The sequence below is a fragment of the Pezoporus wallicus genome, unplaced genomic scaffold (genome assembly GCF_028554395.1).
Source record: "Pezoporus wallicus isolate ANWC-B61680 ecotype Strahan unplaced genomic scaffold, APGP_CSIRO_Pwel_v1 contig_3365, whole genome shotgun sequence".
NCBI classification, from domain to species: Eukaryota; Metazoa; Chordata; class Aves; order Psittaciformes; family Psittacidae; genus Pezoporus; species Pezoporus wallicus.
Window position 1 is genome coordinate 3,767,936 of NW_026640883.1, and position 15,399 is coordinate 3,783,334.

Here is a 15,399-nt window from a genome sequence, read left to right on the forward strand (position 1 = left end):
AGTGATGTAGAGGTGGGCAGCACCATGCAGAGACACAGAGAGCAGGCAGAGCATTTGAAATGCACCCCAGTTCCCAGAAAGGCAGCTTTTCTCACTGTTCAAAGGCTAGTCCAGTTTCAGTGGAGATATTGTTCACCCTGCACTACAACTTTCCAGATCCTCTCAGGGATAGTATGCACAAAGATGCAGCTTAATGAATTGCCTCAGACAAATTCAACTTAAGCAATCTCAACCAGTCAGTGGAACTGGGTAAATGGCACTTTCCAAACATTTCCAAACAAATTGTGTAACAGACTGTGGTCTCCATTTGGCTGTTGTCACAGTAACACATACTGTACATCCCTGGATTTCATCCCATCTTTTTGAGGTGAGGAAGCCTGGGCTCTGGCCATCCACAAGAAACAGCTGTTAAAGGCCAGCAGACATGGGTATCACTCCAGCTGTCAGATGCATCCCTTTCCCAAATGTTACAGCTCTAACAGAGATGGCTGAACAGGAAACACAAACATAAACTTCTGCTGGTTTCAATGTCTGTCCCATTCCCCTGACTCCACATGGAGGGCTGCAAGCAGACAGCTCAGGGGTAGTGACATCTCAGCAAGGCACTCTAGCTGCCTTGCCCTTGGCAATTCAAAAACAAAATGTCTTTTGAACCTCTGCATCTTGCCCACACTCTCTCACACCAGAAACTGAAGCCCAGATTAGCAGAGCAGAGTTTCCAAATAGGAATTAACTGTCTTCTACCAAACTTCCCCAAGACAAACTCCGTTCTAAGCTGCTTCACTCTGCGAAGATGAAGCAAGAAACACAAGGTTGAGCCCCTGGTGAAATCTTACTGCTAGGCGGGGAACACAGACCTTCCAAGAACATAACAAGGACCCAAAATAGAGAAGAAGGTTATGAAGAGGCCATGCAGAAGACGTGAAATTAATACAGGATTCATGTTATCCATTAACAGCAGCTCAGAGCCCCGGATTTATAATAACCTCCCACATGAGGTCCCAGAGTAGTTCATAGGAAGTGGTGAATGGACTCTCCAAATACATAGGTAGCAGTATTTATTAAACCAATTTGCAATTAGAAAGGAAAAGACCTCAAAAGACTAAAGTGACTTTCCAACAACCACACAGCAGAGTAAGCTGCAGAGCTCAGGGCACAGCTACAGTAAAAACTAGGCTTTTGAAACAGACCTATCCTGGAGCCAAGAAAACATCCTGTCTCAGCAAGATAAGCAAACTTTTCCACAGTGTTGTTTCCAAATGCAGTTTCTGGCTGTGTTTAAACAGAGAGGCTAGCTGAAGTCCACCTACTATTCACCCCGCCCAAACGGTCAGTGTAAAAACCTGCACATCAAAAGGAATGACTGTAGGTTACAATCACCACATGAAAGAGTTAAATAGGATTTTACTTTCTGAGAGGTTCATTCAGGGGTCAACCATTTTCTGAAAACTTGTTATTGAGCTGATATTACATAATTCCAGTGGGCAGCCAAGACATAACTCTGCAGATGCTGAAATGGGAAGAAAACAGTTCAAACAATCTGGATAGGCTTCCTTTTCCATACTGCCTCTGTGTTATGAATGAGAATATTTCTTTATAGGAGCATTATGTACTTAAGCAAGAACCCAAGTTCTGGAAAGGTACCTGCAGAGCCATCAAATCCAGAGATGAATGCCCGTCTGCAATCACAGGGTGCAATGTACTCGCTCTAGGAAACAAAAGAGGCAGCGATTATTTATAGCAGCAGGGGGAGGGGGGGGAAATCAGCTGACAACAAAAACTTTGATAGGCTTTTTCTCCTAAAGGACACCACAGAGAGAACAAAATGAGTTAAAAATCCTGGGCTCTACTCTACTGAAACATTTAATCATCTGTGATTAAATTGCATTTATGTCCAACTGCTTTTGGGGTTTTTCTTAAGCTGCAGCACTTTTCTCCCACAAACATCTGTAAACACTGAAGCGTTTCAGAGTTTGCAGATGTTTATTTCACACTCAGCCTCCCCTTTGGGCAACAAACAAATGCTGCCTTTGAAGCTGCAATGTGAAAGGAAGGGAAACCAGAAGCACCCCTTGATCTTGGAGACCAGGGTAATCAGCACATAAAATCTGTGAGATTCACCATCTCCAGTGAAGTCCCCTCACTGGCATTTATAGGAATTGCTTGAAGACTTTTGTTTTCCACTACAATGACATCGAAAGAAAATTATCAAGGTAATAAAACTGGAAAAACTTTAACCTTTAATTAGGTGCTGATCCTCTCACTTTTTCCTTGCCTACTCAAAACCCAACTCCACCATAAACCACCAAGACCATGGTTTATATACTATGCACGACATGCTGTGTACGGAATACCCCTTTGCCTAGTTTGGGTCAGGTGTCCTGTCTCTGCTTCCTCCCAGCTTCCCCTCCCCCCTAGCAGAACATGAGACTGGGAAAGTCAGAGTAAGCATTACTTAGCAACAACTAAAAACATCAGTGTTATCAGTGCTGTTCTCAGGCTAAAGTCGAAAAAACAGCACTGCACCAGCTACTAAGAAGGAGAAAAACGACTGCTACTGCTGAACCCAGGACAGTGGGCAAGACAGGATCAAAGATTACCAGTCTATCCTCATCCCAAACCCCATCCCAACCTGTGTTTGTGGACACATCTGTTGCCAGCGTTACAGACAAGTCTGAGAATGCACAGATATCCAACATCCACAGATTAAAATTAAAGGAACTGTACCTTGAAGTGGCTCACACACCATTTTTATGGGATACCATTTTGGCAAGTTGGGAGGTCAGAACTGCTGAGTAGGGCTGGTAATTAACTGGTGCAACTCAACACATCAGCTTAATCCAGGCTGACAGCACTGATGTTTGAGCTGCAAAACCCCTGCATTTGTGTCTTACAAATGATCTGAAGCCAAAGCCTGTTCTTCTGCCCATAAAGCTTCCCTGCATTCAGCTGTGCTATGGGAAAAGAAACATTTTAGGGACTGAGCTGAGAAATCACAGCCCAATTCTCAGGTGGTTTTAGTTCCTACTGTGACAGATACTGCATCTGCCTGTCTCTGGCCAGGGCTATTTTAAAATCACCTGACTGTTAGAAAATACTCCCTTCAAACCTGTTACTCTTTACTGCTCTTAAGGAAGGCAGAGGGTTCAAAGCACAGGAGGGAGTGTGAAGCACAATTCAAAGCACCTAGGGCCAACTCTTTATTTCTGCTTCACATCACCCCATGGTCAAAACCCCTCAAGAACAGCGACGCCTCTCCCCTCACAGGAGACACCACAGGCAGCAGCGATTAACCATTCACCACTAGTTTTGAAACTGAGCCTTGGAATAAAACCCATGGCCCAAAAGAGGATCTGGCTGAACAGTATTTGCTCCTGGCTGCCAGGGAAGACTCCTGGGAATATCTTGGGATATATTCCCAAGAAATCCTCTATTTTAACCAACCACTAATGAAAGTTGGCAGAAATGGGACAGGTATTGAGACCATGGGCACCCTCTTCTCTGAGCCAGTCCAGTTCCCTATGCCTTGTCCTGTCCAGCCTCACAGACTCCACAGGGCTGACATATACTCAGCAGCTGTAGGGATGAGAGGGGTCAGGATACCTACCTCAGGAAGGGATGACTGCACTCTGCACACCTCTGACTGGATCCACCTCAGCCCACCACAGCACCACTAACCCCCTTTAATGTAACAACATCAGCAGATCAAGAGGACAAAGTCAATCAAGAAAGGAATCAAGGGCTCATTTCTCCAGCTGCCTATCTCACAGCAGCAGGACAGAACATGAAGGCAGAGCCATGTAGATCTGAGAAGGATTCCCCATTTTAACTTTTCCTAATGACTATTCAGCCTGTGAACTGCTACAACTCCCCCTTCTCCTGCAGATCTCAACTCAAAGCTGGGACACAACCTCCCAGGGTCAGAAGCCTAAAGGGGACGCTCAGAATTTCCCATTGTGGATCATACCACTAAGTACAGCTCAAATCAGACCAGCAATTTCTCTTCCCTTTCTCTTGACCAACACAGCAGAGACTACAGGCTAGTTTGCTTGTGCAGACAAGGGATCTCACATTCATAGGAAGGGTTAACACTGAGCTGGCTGCATTAACAGCACAGAACAATTAATTAAAACAATAAAAAAGAGAAATCTTAAAGAAAAAAAAAAAAAGAATCCCATCAGTTTTAGACCAAGCAAGAGCTGACATAAGCTAATAAAGACCTTGGCTGTGTGGGAAATACCTCATGCTGTCTCACTTACAGACAAATCCAGGGAATGTTTTGAGTTTACAATGAGGCAGATGGGCTTTAAAAAGGAGTATGAGGGATATGGAGGGGAAGATGGTTCATTCATCTGTCAGTCTGAATACTTGCACACCCACCTGTTCTGTTCCATGCAGCAACCCCCACTGTGCAAAGATGAGCCCATGTTTTGCATAAGCTAAAATTACAAGGGGAACACCTGCGTACGCCACACAAAGTACAGGCCACAGCAGTCAGAACAAGGTATTTCCCTGGGGCTTGTCTTGCAGATCTGATGGCCTTCAAACTGGCTCTCCTCAGGCCTTTTATGTCTGCTTTGCACCACACCTGTCAGTGTCTGACACACAGACAAAACTGGGGCTGCATCACAGAAACCCTCACCTAAGCCAGGAAGAAGCCCAAAGAAAATCAGTGGTGCTGATCACCAGAGCCAGCCTGGTTGGGCCATTAATATGTTGAAGCTTATTCTATCCTAGTGTCAACCAAGATCAGCACTGAACAATGAAGCTCACTGCCCTTACAGCTACAACACTGATGCCATTAAAGAACAAACACTGCTGTGTACTTGGAGGGAGGTCAGTATTCACTGCCAAAAACCTAACTGCATTGGCAAGATCTAGAACAGGTCAGTACAACCTGCACACAAGCCATCTCTTGCTTTATAACTTCGCTGATTCCTTGGCTCTGAAAAAGTGTGTCTCAGAGGAGCCAGCCCTGAGCAGAAGACAGCATCTCTGCCAACTCAGAGGCCCTGAGCTGGGCAGGTGCTTCCTTGATGTGGAAGACCAGCCAGATCTGACCAAATTTGTTTTCACCGAGTCAAGGCCTAGGGGTGGAAGCCAGCCCCAGTTAAGCTGTGACTGGCTCCAAACCCAAGCTGTAATCCAAACATCATTCCCTCCCATTAAGAAGAAAGCTCCTCCAATCTCTGAATATTCCCGTATGGGCAGACTCCAGATTCAATGTAAACTGAGTGACTTAACATAAATTGGATCCTGCATTTACCACTGCAACATCCCAAAAGCTCAGAGAGGCAATTTTAACCAAACCATAAAGGATTTAGGTACCTCATTCCCAAAAGCATAGCATTTCACCCCTTCCTGATCCTTTGAGACCTCCAGCCACAAGATCCACCCAGAACTCCTGAAAGGAAGCAGGCTCTTTCTAAGGACTTCAGCCCACTTTTGCCTGGGACTGCCCTCCTTGTTCACCAGCCTTTAGACCACCAACATTCCTAAAGGAATCAGCCTGCTTCTTCTGACTTCTTATCAAAAATCAAAGCAAGCCAACATTCAAGGCTGGCTGGAGGACCACAAATCCACGGTATTAGCATCCTCGGTTAAATCAGAGTCAGAGCCAGATGTGTTTGAGAAGCTCTGCAAGTCCTTCAGCTCCTTACACAGCTATACATGGGAAGCAAAGGACACAGCTGGTGGCAAGCAGCCTGGCAGTATTATAACCTAAGCCTTCTAGCCTTGGCAGGAAAACCAATACTGAAGTACCACAGAGCTCAGAGCTCAAACACTCCTGATGTTACAAAGAGAAATTAGTAAGTTGCAGCATTGGGGTGTATCAGCACCAGTGCAATCCAGGAGTTCCTTTGCAACCTAGAAAGGAATAAGGTTTTCCCTAATCTTAACCCCATGTTAACAGCAGAGGAGGGAAAGTCCTCTTTGTTGACAAGGACTCTGATCCCAGGACAGCCTCAGGAACAGCTGACTGAGGCAAGGACAGCAGTAAGTAGCTTGGACTGTGCAGAAGAAATGGCTCAAGCCACCAAAAATTTGGCTATCATTAAACTGCAGCCTTCTGAGTCACAGAGGAAGCTGCCCAAGAGCAAAAGCTGACTGCAGGGCTGTAAAGTTCCTATTTGTGTACAGGAAACAAACCTTTGCTTGGAACATGGGGAAGCTGCAAATCTCAGCTCATCACAATTTACCTGGAATCAGTAAGTCTGCTGTGGGATCAAGAGGTTCCTGCCAATGCCTAAAATTGCACTAATTCCCAAAGCCCACAGACAAAATCCTGCACTAGCTATTCAGGAGGCGACAGAATCAGCAGCTTTCAGTAATCGTTTCCATTCAGATAGATTCGGTCTGTAAAGAAACCTGACCAACTCGCCTGGCAGGAAATAGCAACATGGGGTTCTCTGCTTAACTGCACTCTGTCAAGGAAAAGCAAGCAACAGAAAACCCCAGAAGTCCTGAGGGTCACATTCTTCAACTCACATGACAGCATTTAACGTCTAGTGAAATGAAACCAGAGTTATATATGGACAGAGGCAGCTTGAGGCAGGAATGCAGCAGACAATAGCAGCTGCAGAAAAAGCCTTCCCTCTACCTGCCTAAGTTTGGATCTCCCTAGGAGGAAACACACTGCTGCACATACAGTCCCAAGGCACAGGCAAGTCTGGGCTCAGCTCACCCCAGTGCCAAGTCAAGGGCAAAGGTTCCGATTCAGTTGCATTTTGCTCTTACACACCCTGGGGTAAAAGGGAGCTTTGGGTGTGAGCCAGGAAAGCTTCAGGTCTTTTGTTTCCTGAAAATGGCTGAGGAGGGAAAAACCCTTGGCAGTTCTTGGGTCTCCTAACAGAGTGAGCAGAAGAGCATGTGATCAGGCAGGCGAGGTAAAAGGCAGTTCAGCCATTTAAAATTCACGTCATGAACTATAAAACTCTTAACCAGTGGAAGCAGCACGCAACAATTAATGCCACAAGTTACCACCCAGAGCCCCCACTTTCCTCCTGGCTTTAGTGCTCAAAACAAGCTGATGAAGAGTAGCACTGAAGGGGAAGTGTTGGCATGGCCTGCTCCTTCTCTGCCTCTCCCTGTCCCTTCCCTGCCCCTTCCCTGCCTCCTCCCTGTCCCTCTGCATGGGATCTGAAGGGCTTTTGTATAAGACAGCAAATTCAACCAAGAACTGGATCTAGCAAAGGGAGAGCTTTGCAACTAATCCTTTGCCACCTCACTTAAGAACATCTGTTGATCAGGAGGTGTTAATGGGGAAACTAAAGGCTAGATAATGTCTTTTCCTTCCCTACTAAATCCATTCTTCCCAACAGCCAGGAAAGGGACAGCAAGTGTTCTGGCAAGCTCCCTTCTTTTGGAGCATGAGCTCCCTGGAAACAATCTGATGAGAAGTTGCTGGTGGAACATCCACGCTGATTTGTTACAAGAACATAAAACCTCAGCCTCCTGAACAGACTCCAGAAACCTTTTCCAACACGATGTTTCTCAGGTTACCCAGGCTTTTATGCTAGAAAAATTAAAACTGCAATCATGAGAAGGCCGAGTTTGAGATCCTCAGGACAGTGAGAAGAGTGTGCAGCAAGCTCACTGCCTTGGACTTCAAGAGAGCAGACTTTGGCCTCTTCAGGAACCTGCTTTGTAAGGTTCCATGGGATACAGCCCTAGAGGGCAGGGGGGCCCAAGACTCTTGGTTGATATTCAAGGATCACCTACTGCAAGCTCAGGAGTGTTGCATCCCAACTAGAAGGAAGCGCAGCAGGAGGGCCAGGAGACCTCCTTGGATGGATAAGGAGCTCCTGAGGAAAACTCAATTGAAAAGAGAGGCTTATAAAAGGTGAAAGCGAGGACAGGCGGCCTGGGAAGAATATAGGGATGTGGTCCAGGAAACTAGGGACCAGGTTAGGAAAGCTAAGGCCCAGTTAGAATTAAACTTAGCTAGGGGTGTGAAAGATAACAGGAAGGGATTCTGTAAGTACGTAGTAAATAAAAGACAAACTAGGGACAACACAGGCCCCCTCTGGAAGCTGTCAGGAGAACTGGCTACACTGGATTTGGAGAAGGCTGAGGTTCTTAATGACTTCTTTGCCTCAGTCTTCACTGGCAAAGGCTCTGACCACACCACCCAAGTCTTGGAAGGCAGATGCAGGGACTGTGAGAATGAAGACCTTGGGACCACTGTAGGAGAGGATCTGTTCGAAACCATCTTAAGGACCTGAACATGCACAAGTCCATGGGACCTGATGAAATCCATCTGCAAGTCCTGAAGGAGCTCGCAAATTAAGTTGCTAAGCCACTGGCCATCATATTTGAAAAATTATGGCAGCCGGGTGAAGTTCCCGATGACTGGAATAAGGGAAATATAACCCTCATTTTCAAGAAGGGGAAAATGGATGACCTGGGGAATTACAGACCAGTCAGTCTCACCTGTGCCTGGCAAAATCTTGGAGCAGATTCTCCTGGATGGCATGCTAAGGCACATGAAAAACAACAAGGTGCTTGGTGACAGCCAGCATGGCTTCACTAAGGGGAAATCCTGCCTGACCAATGTGGTGGCCTTCTATGATGGGGCTACAGAACTGATGGACAGGGGTAGAGCAGTTGATGTCATCTACCTGGACTTGTGCAAAGCGTTCGACACTGTCCCACATGACATCCTTGTCTCTAAATTGGAGAGACATCAATTTGATGGATGGACCACTCGGTGGATAAAGAACTGGCTGGATGGCTGCACACAAAGAGTTGCGGTCAATGGCTCAATGTCCGGCTCGAGACCAGTAACGAGTGGTGTTCCTCAGGGATCGGTGTTGGGACCGGTCTTGTTCAACATCTTCATCACTGACATGGACAGTGGGATTGAATGTGCCCGCTGCAAGTTTGCCGATGACACCAAGATGTGTGGTTCAGTTGATACCCTGGAGGGAAGGAATGCCATCCAGAGGGACCCTGACACGGTTGTGAGGTGGGCTGATGCCAACCTCATGAAGTTTAACCAGGCCAAGTGCAAGGTCCTACACCTGGCTCGGAGCAATCCCAGGCACAGCTACAGGTTGGGCAGAGAAGAGATTCAGAGCAGCCCTGTGGAGAAAGACTTGGGGGTGTTGGTTGACGAGAAACTGAACATGAACCGGCTTCAGTGTGCGCTCGCAGCCCAGAAAGCCAACCATATCCTGGGCTGCATCAAAAGGAGCATGACCAGCAGGTTGAAGGAGGTGATCCTGCCCCTTTACTCTGCTCTTGTGAGACCTCACCTGGAGTATTGTGTGCAGTTCTGGTGTCCTCAACATAAAAAGGACATGGAGCTGCTGCAACAAGTCCAGAGGAGGGCCACAAGGATGATCAGGGGACTGGAGCACCTTCCGTATGAAGACAGGCTGAGGAAGTTGGGGCTGTTCAGCCTGGAGAAGAGAAGGCTGCGTAGAGACCTCATAGCAGCCTTCCAGTATCTGAAGGGGGCCTATAGGGATGCTGGGGAGGGACTCTTCATTAGGGACTGTAGTGATAAGACAAGGGGTAATGGGTTCAAACTTAAACAGGGGAAGTTTAGAGTGGATATAAGGAGGAAGTTCTTTACTGTAAGGTTGGTGAGGCACTGGAATGGGTTGCCCAAGGAAGTTGTGAATGCTCCATCCCTGGCGGTGTTCAAGGACAAAGCCTTGGGTGACATGGTGTGAGGTGTCTCTGCCCATGGCAGGGGGGTTGGAACTGTATGATTTTAAGGTCCTTTCCAACCCTAACTATTCTATGATTCTATGTTTCTAAATGAGTGAACAAAGGATGACTTTAGTTATCCCTGGCTTTTATTTTTTGCAGGGAAGGAAAGTGCAATCACTCCCTTAATACATCCATACCTGGTGGGCATCTCCAGAGGGCACTATGTAGGCTTGGACAGGCTCCTGGACATACTTGGGACTCTTCATCACCTGCCGCAGTTGCTTCAGCAGTTCTGTTGTAATTTTTGGACTCATCTTCCTACCTGTAACTAAAAGAAAACACAAAACTTCAGAGCTTCTCCAGCCATCCCAGGCCACTCATGCATACAGGCTAGAAGCAGTCACTACTGGAATCTTCTCTTGAGGACAACTGTGCCAACATCATCCCTCTCAGCCCAGAATTTCTTCTGTCTTGTCTCTTCATTCATGTTCCTTGAGCATGAGGGATCAGGTTGAGGCCAGAAAGTCAAAACTGATTTATCCTGTAAAGGACCACTCCCACCCATAGAAGGACTGGCATCCCAGTGGTGATACACACAAGCTCAGCAGGCTTGCCAACCCTTCCTACATGTGGACAGCAGCAGGAACCAGAGCACCTCAGACGTGCCTTATGACAGCCAGGAAAGGTCTTGGCATGTGATGTTGATGGTCCCAAGCACCCACAGACCACAAGCAGCCCCACACATCATGTGCCCAGAGAGAAACTTTCAGTCTTTTCATTTGGGGGGCAGAGATGCTGTGGCTTACATGCCACAGGAGCACAGGCTGCTGGGAGAGTAAGCCACAGATGTAGGAACTCAGAAATGGAACAGTTAAGAATGCAATTTTTACAAGTTTCACTATAGCCCAGGGTTTCAGAAAAAAAGAAATCTGCCAAGGACATTCACAGGGATGTGTTCACTGGCCATATTTACCTCAGGGCTGCATGTTAATTCATGTAGCAAGAACACAAGGATAACGGGAGGAACTGCCCGTTGAGCTCTCATAAGTGACTGCCAGAGAACAACTACAGAGGCTTAAAGGAACCTTCTCTGAAGACCTTTGGCAAATGCTCTGCAGATCTGAGCTGGCAGCAGGCAGGCAGGGGTGGGGCACGGCTGGATGGAAGGCAGCAGATCAGAGGGGAAAACAAAGGCACAGGCCAATCCCTGTCCCTTGCTGTGGTTTTGCAATGGATGTACCTTTGGCACTGCAGTGAACACCAGCCTCTCAATTTGCTACCCAGAAATCATCAGCAGCCGAGGCCTGCTGTGAGCACCACACACTGTGACACAGCAGAGCACGCTGCCATGCTGGCACAAGTGAAGGCTGCAGTGGAAGGCACCAGCTGACTGCAGAGGATGTTCAAGATGGGGGCAGGCCTGGCCTGAAAACCTATGAAAATCAAGAAACCTGAACCTCTTCATAGGTTTTCTCCAGCTTTTCTTCACTCACATCTCCAAAGGGTGCCCAAAGTGGGATAATCCCCTTCCTGGTTCTCCACCCATTCCTCTCAAGTTTTTAAGAACATGCTGGGATGTTGCAAGTTTAATGCTGTCACTGTCCAGGGCAAGGTCGATAGGCTCTGTGCTGCCTGAATGCCATGCTATGAAGTATTTAACTCTGACCAGCTCATTTCACAACTCATTTCACAGCCATGTCCACAAACAGATCATACATGGGAGCAGCAAATAGCATGCAAGTCTCCAACATTTTTTGCTTATGCAAGTATTTATTCTATTTAAACCTCAGTAACTACCAGGAGTCCCAAGGGACATTACGGTCTTACGCCAAAACCCAGTAAAGCACAGCCCCTCTCTGTGATATCTGCCATCTAAACACGAAGGCAGAAAGCTCCCTCCATTTCACAAACCATAGGAAGACGTGATTTGACCAAGGTCACCAAGCATCGCTGTGACCAAGTCAGGAACTGAACCAAGATCTGATACATTTCAGGACTAAAAATCTCAGCCCAACACCACCACATGTCTCACCACAGGAAGTTTGGAGTACACCAGACTTGCGTGTGACTGATTGTCTGTCCACAGGTACAGTGTGTTTTAAAATCCGAACCACCAGAAGCAAATCAAGCTCAAAAGGCACCACACACTAAATCCTCAAAGTGGTATCTTGACTCCAATGGGATAATACCTCAGATTTATTTCCAGGACAAACTTCATAGTTTATACAGTGTTTGCAAGATACACTGGACTTTATTATAATATGATTGTTTCTATCTGTCCTTTGTGACAAGCTGCTGTAGCATTCTATAACTTTGCTGCTGATGCATGTCCAAAGGAAAAGCACAAAGGAGAGAAAGCAACTACACAGCGACCAGCCAGTAAGAAAGAATCTGACTCATAAGGACACAGCTTCCTTTCTTGACCTGTGCTTTGTTTCCACAAGCCTGAAAGTCTCATTCAAACAGGCAAGGAATGACAAGGCTTTCCCTTTTAATAAAGCTCCTTGCTGACAAGCCATGGTTTTCTTAGCAAGCAAAAGAGTCTCTCAAGGGCAAAACTAAGTACTCTCACTGTTGAAAGATTTGCTTTCAATATTAAAACACAACTAAGCCAGATTACCAACAAAACCCATATTGAGGAGGACATCTATTTTAGATGTCCTACAGTATAAGAAATGGCTTTAAGAAAAATCCTTCACAATCTTTCCAATAGAATTGTCTTCAGCTTCCAGAGAAAGTGAAGCTCTTTTCTCCTACATCTTTGGTAGTCATTTACTCTGGTCCACCCATAATTTTTAACAAGTGACCTTTCCTTTCCAGGTCATAATTATAATCCTCTACAAAGTTAAAACTTGTTCCCTACAATTATTTAATCATCCCAGTGATTTAACACCAAACACAGCTGAAAGAAGTTCTTTACTGCCCAAAGAAGTGGTGAATGCTCCATCCTTGGCAGTGCTCAAGGCCAGGCTGGACATGGCCCTGGGCGACATGGTCTAGGGTGAGCCACCCCTACCCATGGCAGAGCATTGGAACTGGATGATCTTAAGGTCATTTCCAACCCAAATCATTCTATGATTCTATGATTAGCAGTGCAAGAAACAGTCCCATTCCCTGCCCTTTCTCCAATGTGTCACACTCCCATGTTACCTGCCTCTGTAGTTCCTCAAGTCTGGATGCCTCTTGCCTCTGCTCACACAAAATACCATTCAGCTTTTTGCTTGGTCTTCATAAGCTCCACTGTGCCTGAGAAAGCAAAGGGCAAAACTGAAGCAGCTGACAAACTTTGCCCTCCATAAAACATTCTAATTCTCAAAGAGCTAGAAGTCCATTAACACTATATTCCACTGGCTAGACTGGAGATGCATGGAGGGTGAACCATGGGGGAGCAGGGAGTGTCAACAGCCAGCCACTTGACTTTACTTGTCAAGACTTATAATTAAATCTTACAAGCATGTGTTGGTTTATGCCAATTTATTTCACAACCATTATGTCAAAGGCAAGTCCCCACTTTACAGATGGGGAAACTAAGGCAGAGCAGAAGTAACATGTGAAGTACCACTGCAGCATGATGACAGAGTTGGATCCCAAAATCTGTCACTGTCTAGACATATATTATCTACACCTCACTAGACCACAGGAGCCAGCTCTCCAAGGGCCCTGGCCGGATCCTGCCTGGAGAACATGTCTATCAGACACACAAGTCAAACAGCAACCATGAAAATGCTGCTGGAGGAACCAGACGTCTCCTCCTGCTTCCTACATGCACACAGAGCGATGGGCTGCTGCAACCCTGGGTGCAGGCCATGGCTGGGGACATGAGGCCCATGGTGGGGAAGGGAGGCAAGAACAGGTGAGGCTACATCTGGATTTGCCTGTGTCTGCTGCATTAGACCACCCTGAGTGGTTATGTCCTGTTTGCTTCATATACACTCATTCCTCTGATAATTTCCTCTTCGTTTTCTCTCTTCTATGAATACACTTACTCATATAATCATAGAATAGTTTGGGTTGGAACGGATGTTAAAGCTCATCCAGTTCTAACCCCCTTCTAAGGGCAGGAACACCTTCCACTAGACCAGGTTGCTCCAAGCCACGTCGAACCTGGCCTTGAACACTACCAGGGATGGGGCAGCCACAGCTTCTCTGGGCACCCTGTGCCAGCGTTCAAAATCAGTATGTCAGCTTGTATCACCAGGAACCAGCGGCACTGCCTCAAAGCCAGGCCCTCCTGCCCGGGCTGGCCGCATGCAGGGCAGCCCAAGCACTCGCAGCCCTGCACTGAGGCACAAACCCCAAAGCTTGCCCCCCAGTACCCTGCACACCAACCTCACCGAGAGCCCCAGCCCTGCCTGCGCCTCCCCAGCCCCACACAGGCTAACGGCGCCCCTTGGGCCTGGACTCCCTGACCGGGCCTGCCTAAGAGGGCCTGGGTACCCCGGCAGGGCCTGGGCGCCCCGGACAGGGAGCGGCTGGCGGTGCCGGTTCTGAGGCCGTGCGGAAAGCCCTGCACACCCGCCCGCCGTGCTCCACCATCACCCCGCAGCACCCACCCGGACCCGGACCCGGGCCTGGGCCTTCGCCTTCCCCTTCCCCTGCCCCTGCCCCTGCCCCCGCCCCGCCGCTCCTCACCTGCCGCCGGCCCGCCCGCCCGCCGCAGCGCAGCGACGTCAGCGATCACGTGGGCAGCTGCGGCCAGCCGCCGATGACGTGCCGGCGGATGTCACGGATGGGACCGGGACCGGGACCAGGACCGGGATCGGGATCGGGATCGGGATCGGGATCGGGATCGGGATCGGGACCGGGAGGGGGGGGGGGCTCGCCCGCCCTGTGCCGTGGTCCCAGCCTGGTGCTCGGCGCCCTCCCTGCTGGGGGTGCCTGGGCAGGGACCTCCGAACGCAGGGCTCTGTGTTCCGGTCTAGGCGGAGGATCCGAGGGTGCTGCAAGCAGCGGGAAGTGTCGGCGTTTGGCCGGTACCGGTGCTTCCCCGCGGTGTAAAACCGGAGCGGAGCGAACCGCTTCGGGGCTGTGTCCACGGAACCTCGGCCCTTGCATCCGCTTCGCGCTGTGACTCCCAAACACACCGTCCGTAGCAGGGATTTGACGCTTGGCTTCTCTCCCTCCCGCCCGGCCTGGCTCCGGAGCCACCAGTGCTAGGGAGCGGCCGAGGCGGGCGGGAAGGAGCCAGGGCAGGGCCCGGTGTCCCGGAGGAGCGAGTGAGTGAGCGCTGGCACGGCTCACTCTCTGGGGCTGAGCACAGCGGCAGAAGAACGGCAGCGTCCCGCATCCCATCACTGCTAAGGCCTCAGCACAAGACTCCACCATCTACTTTTCAAGCTAGCTTTCCATCAGTTTTGTGCTTGGACCGGAGGAGTCACAACAGTGTTTGTAACAACAGTCAGTGGAACTGTTGTAAAATACGGCTGTTTGTCATGCATGCTTCTGATGAAAACACCTTCCACCACTCTCCTCTGCCCCTGGCGGTGTTTTACAGGGGGACTATAAGTGGACCCTATTGACAAAGCCAGGAGGCAGTTACAGAAATGCAGGAATGAGAAGACCATCACCAAGAAAGTCTATAACAAAGTAAAAAAGCTGTTTTGTAGCTGCATCTGGGCCGGAGGGGTTTCCTTGCAGCAGTCGGTGCCCTGGGGACCCTCTGTCCCCACGCTGGGACAGTGCTGCAGCCACCCCTCCTTCTGTGAGGAAGAAGAGAGAAGGAAAATGTGGAGCTCAGTG

General features: G+C 48.5%; 1 protein-coding gene across 3 annotated transcripts in view; it reads right to left on the reverse strand.

Annotated features, from left to right (window-relative positions):
* The window catches only part of XPNPEP1 (X-prolyl aminopeptidase 1), a 34,063-nt gene extending 19,725 nt beyond the window's left edge, over positions 1-14,338 (reverse strand). The window contains exons 1-4 of one of the 3 annotated variants that reach the window (XM_057420920.1): positions 14,293-14,327; positions 12,811-12,906; positions 9,858-9,988; positions 1,641-1,708 (exon numbers count right to left, since the gene is read on the reverse strand). In XM_057420920.1, coding sequence (XP_057276903.1) covers positions 1,641-1,708; positions 9,858-9,974 — 185 coding nt within the window. In that variant the 5' untranslated portion in view covers positions 9,975-9,988; positions 12,811-12,906; positions 14,293-14,327. Of the gene's footprint in view, positions 1-1,640; positions 1,709-9,857; positions 9,991-12,810; positions 12,907-14,292 lie in introns of those variants that run through there. The other 2 variants (XM_057420921.1, XM_057420923.1) reach the window with 2 other exon arrangements.
* Positions 14,339-15,399: the final 1,061 nt, after the last annotated feature.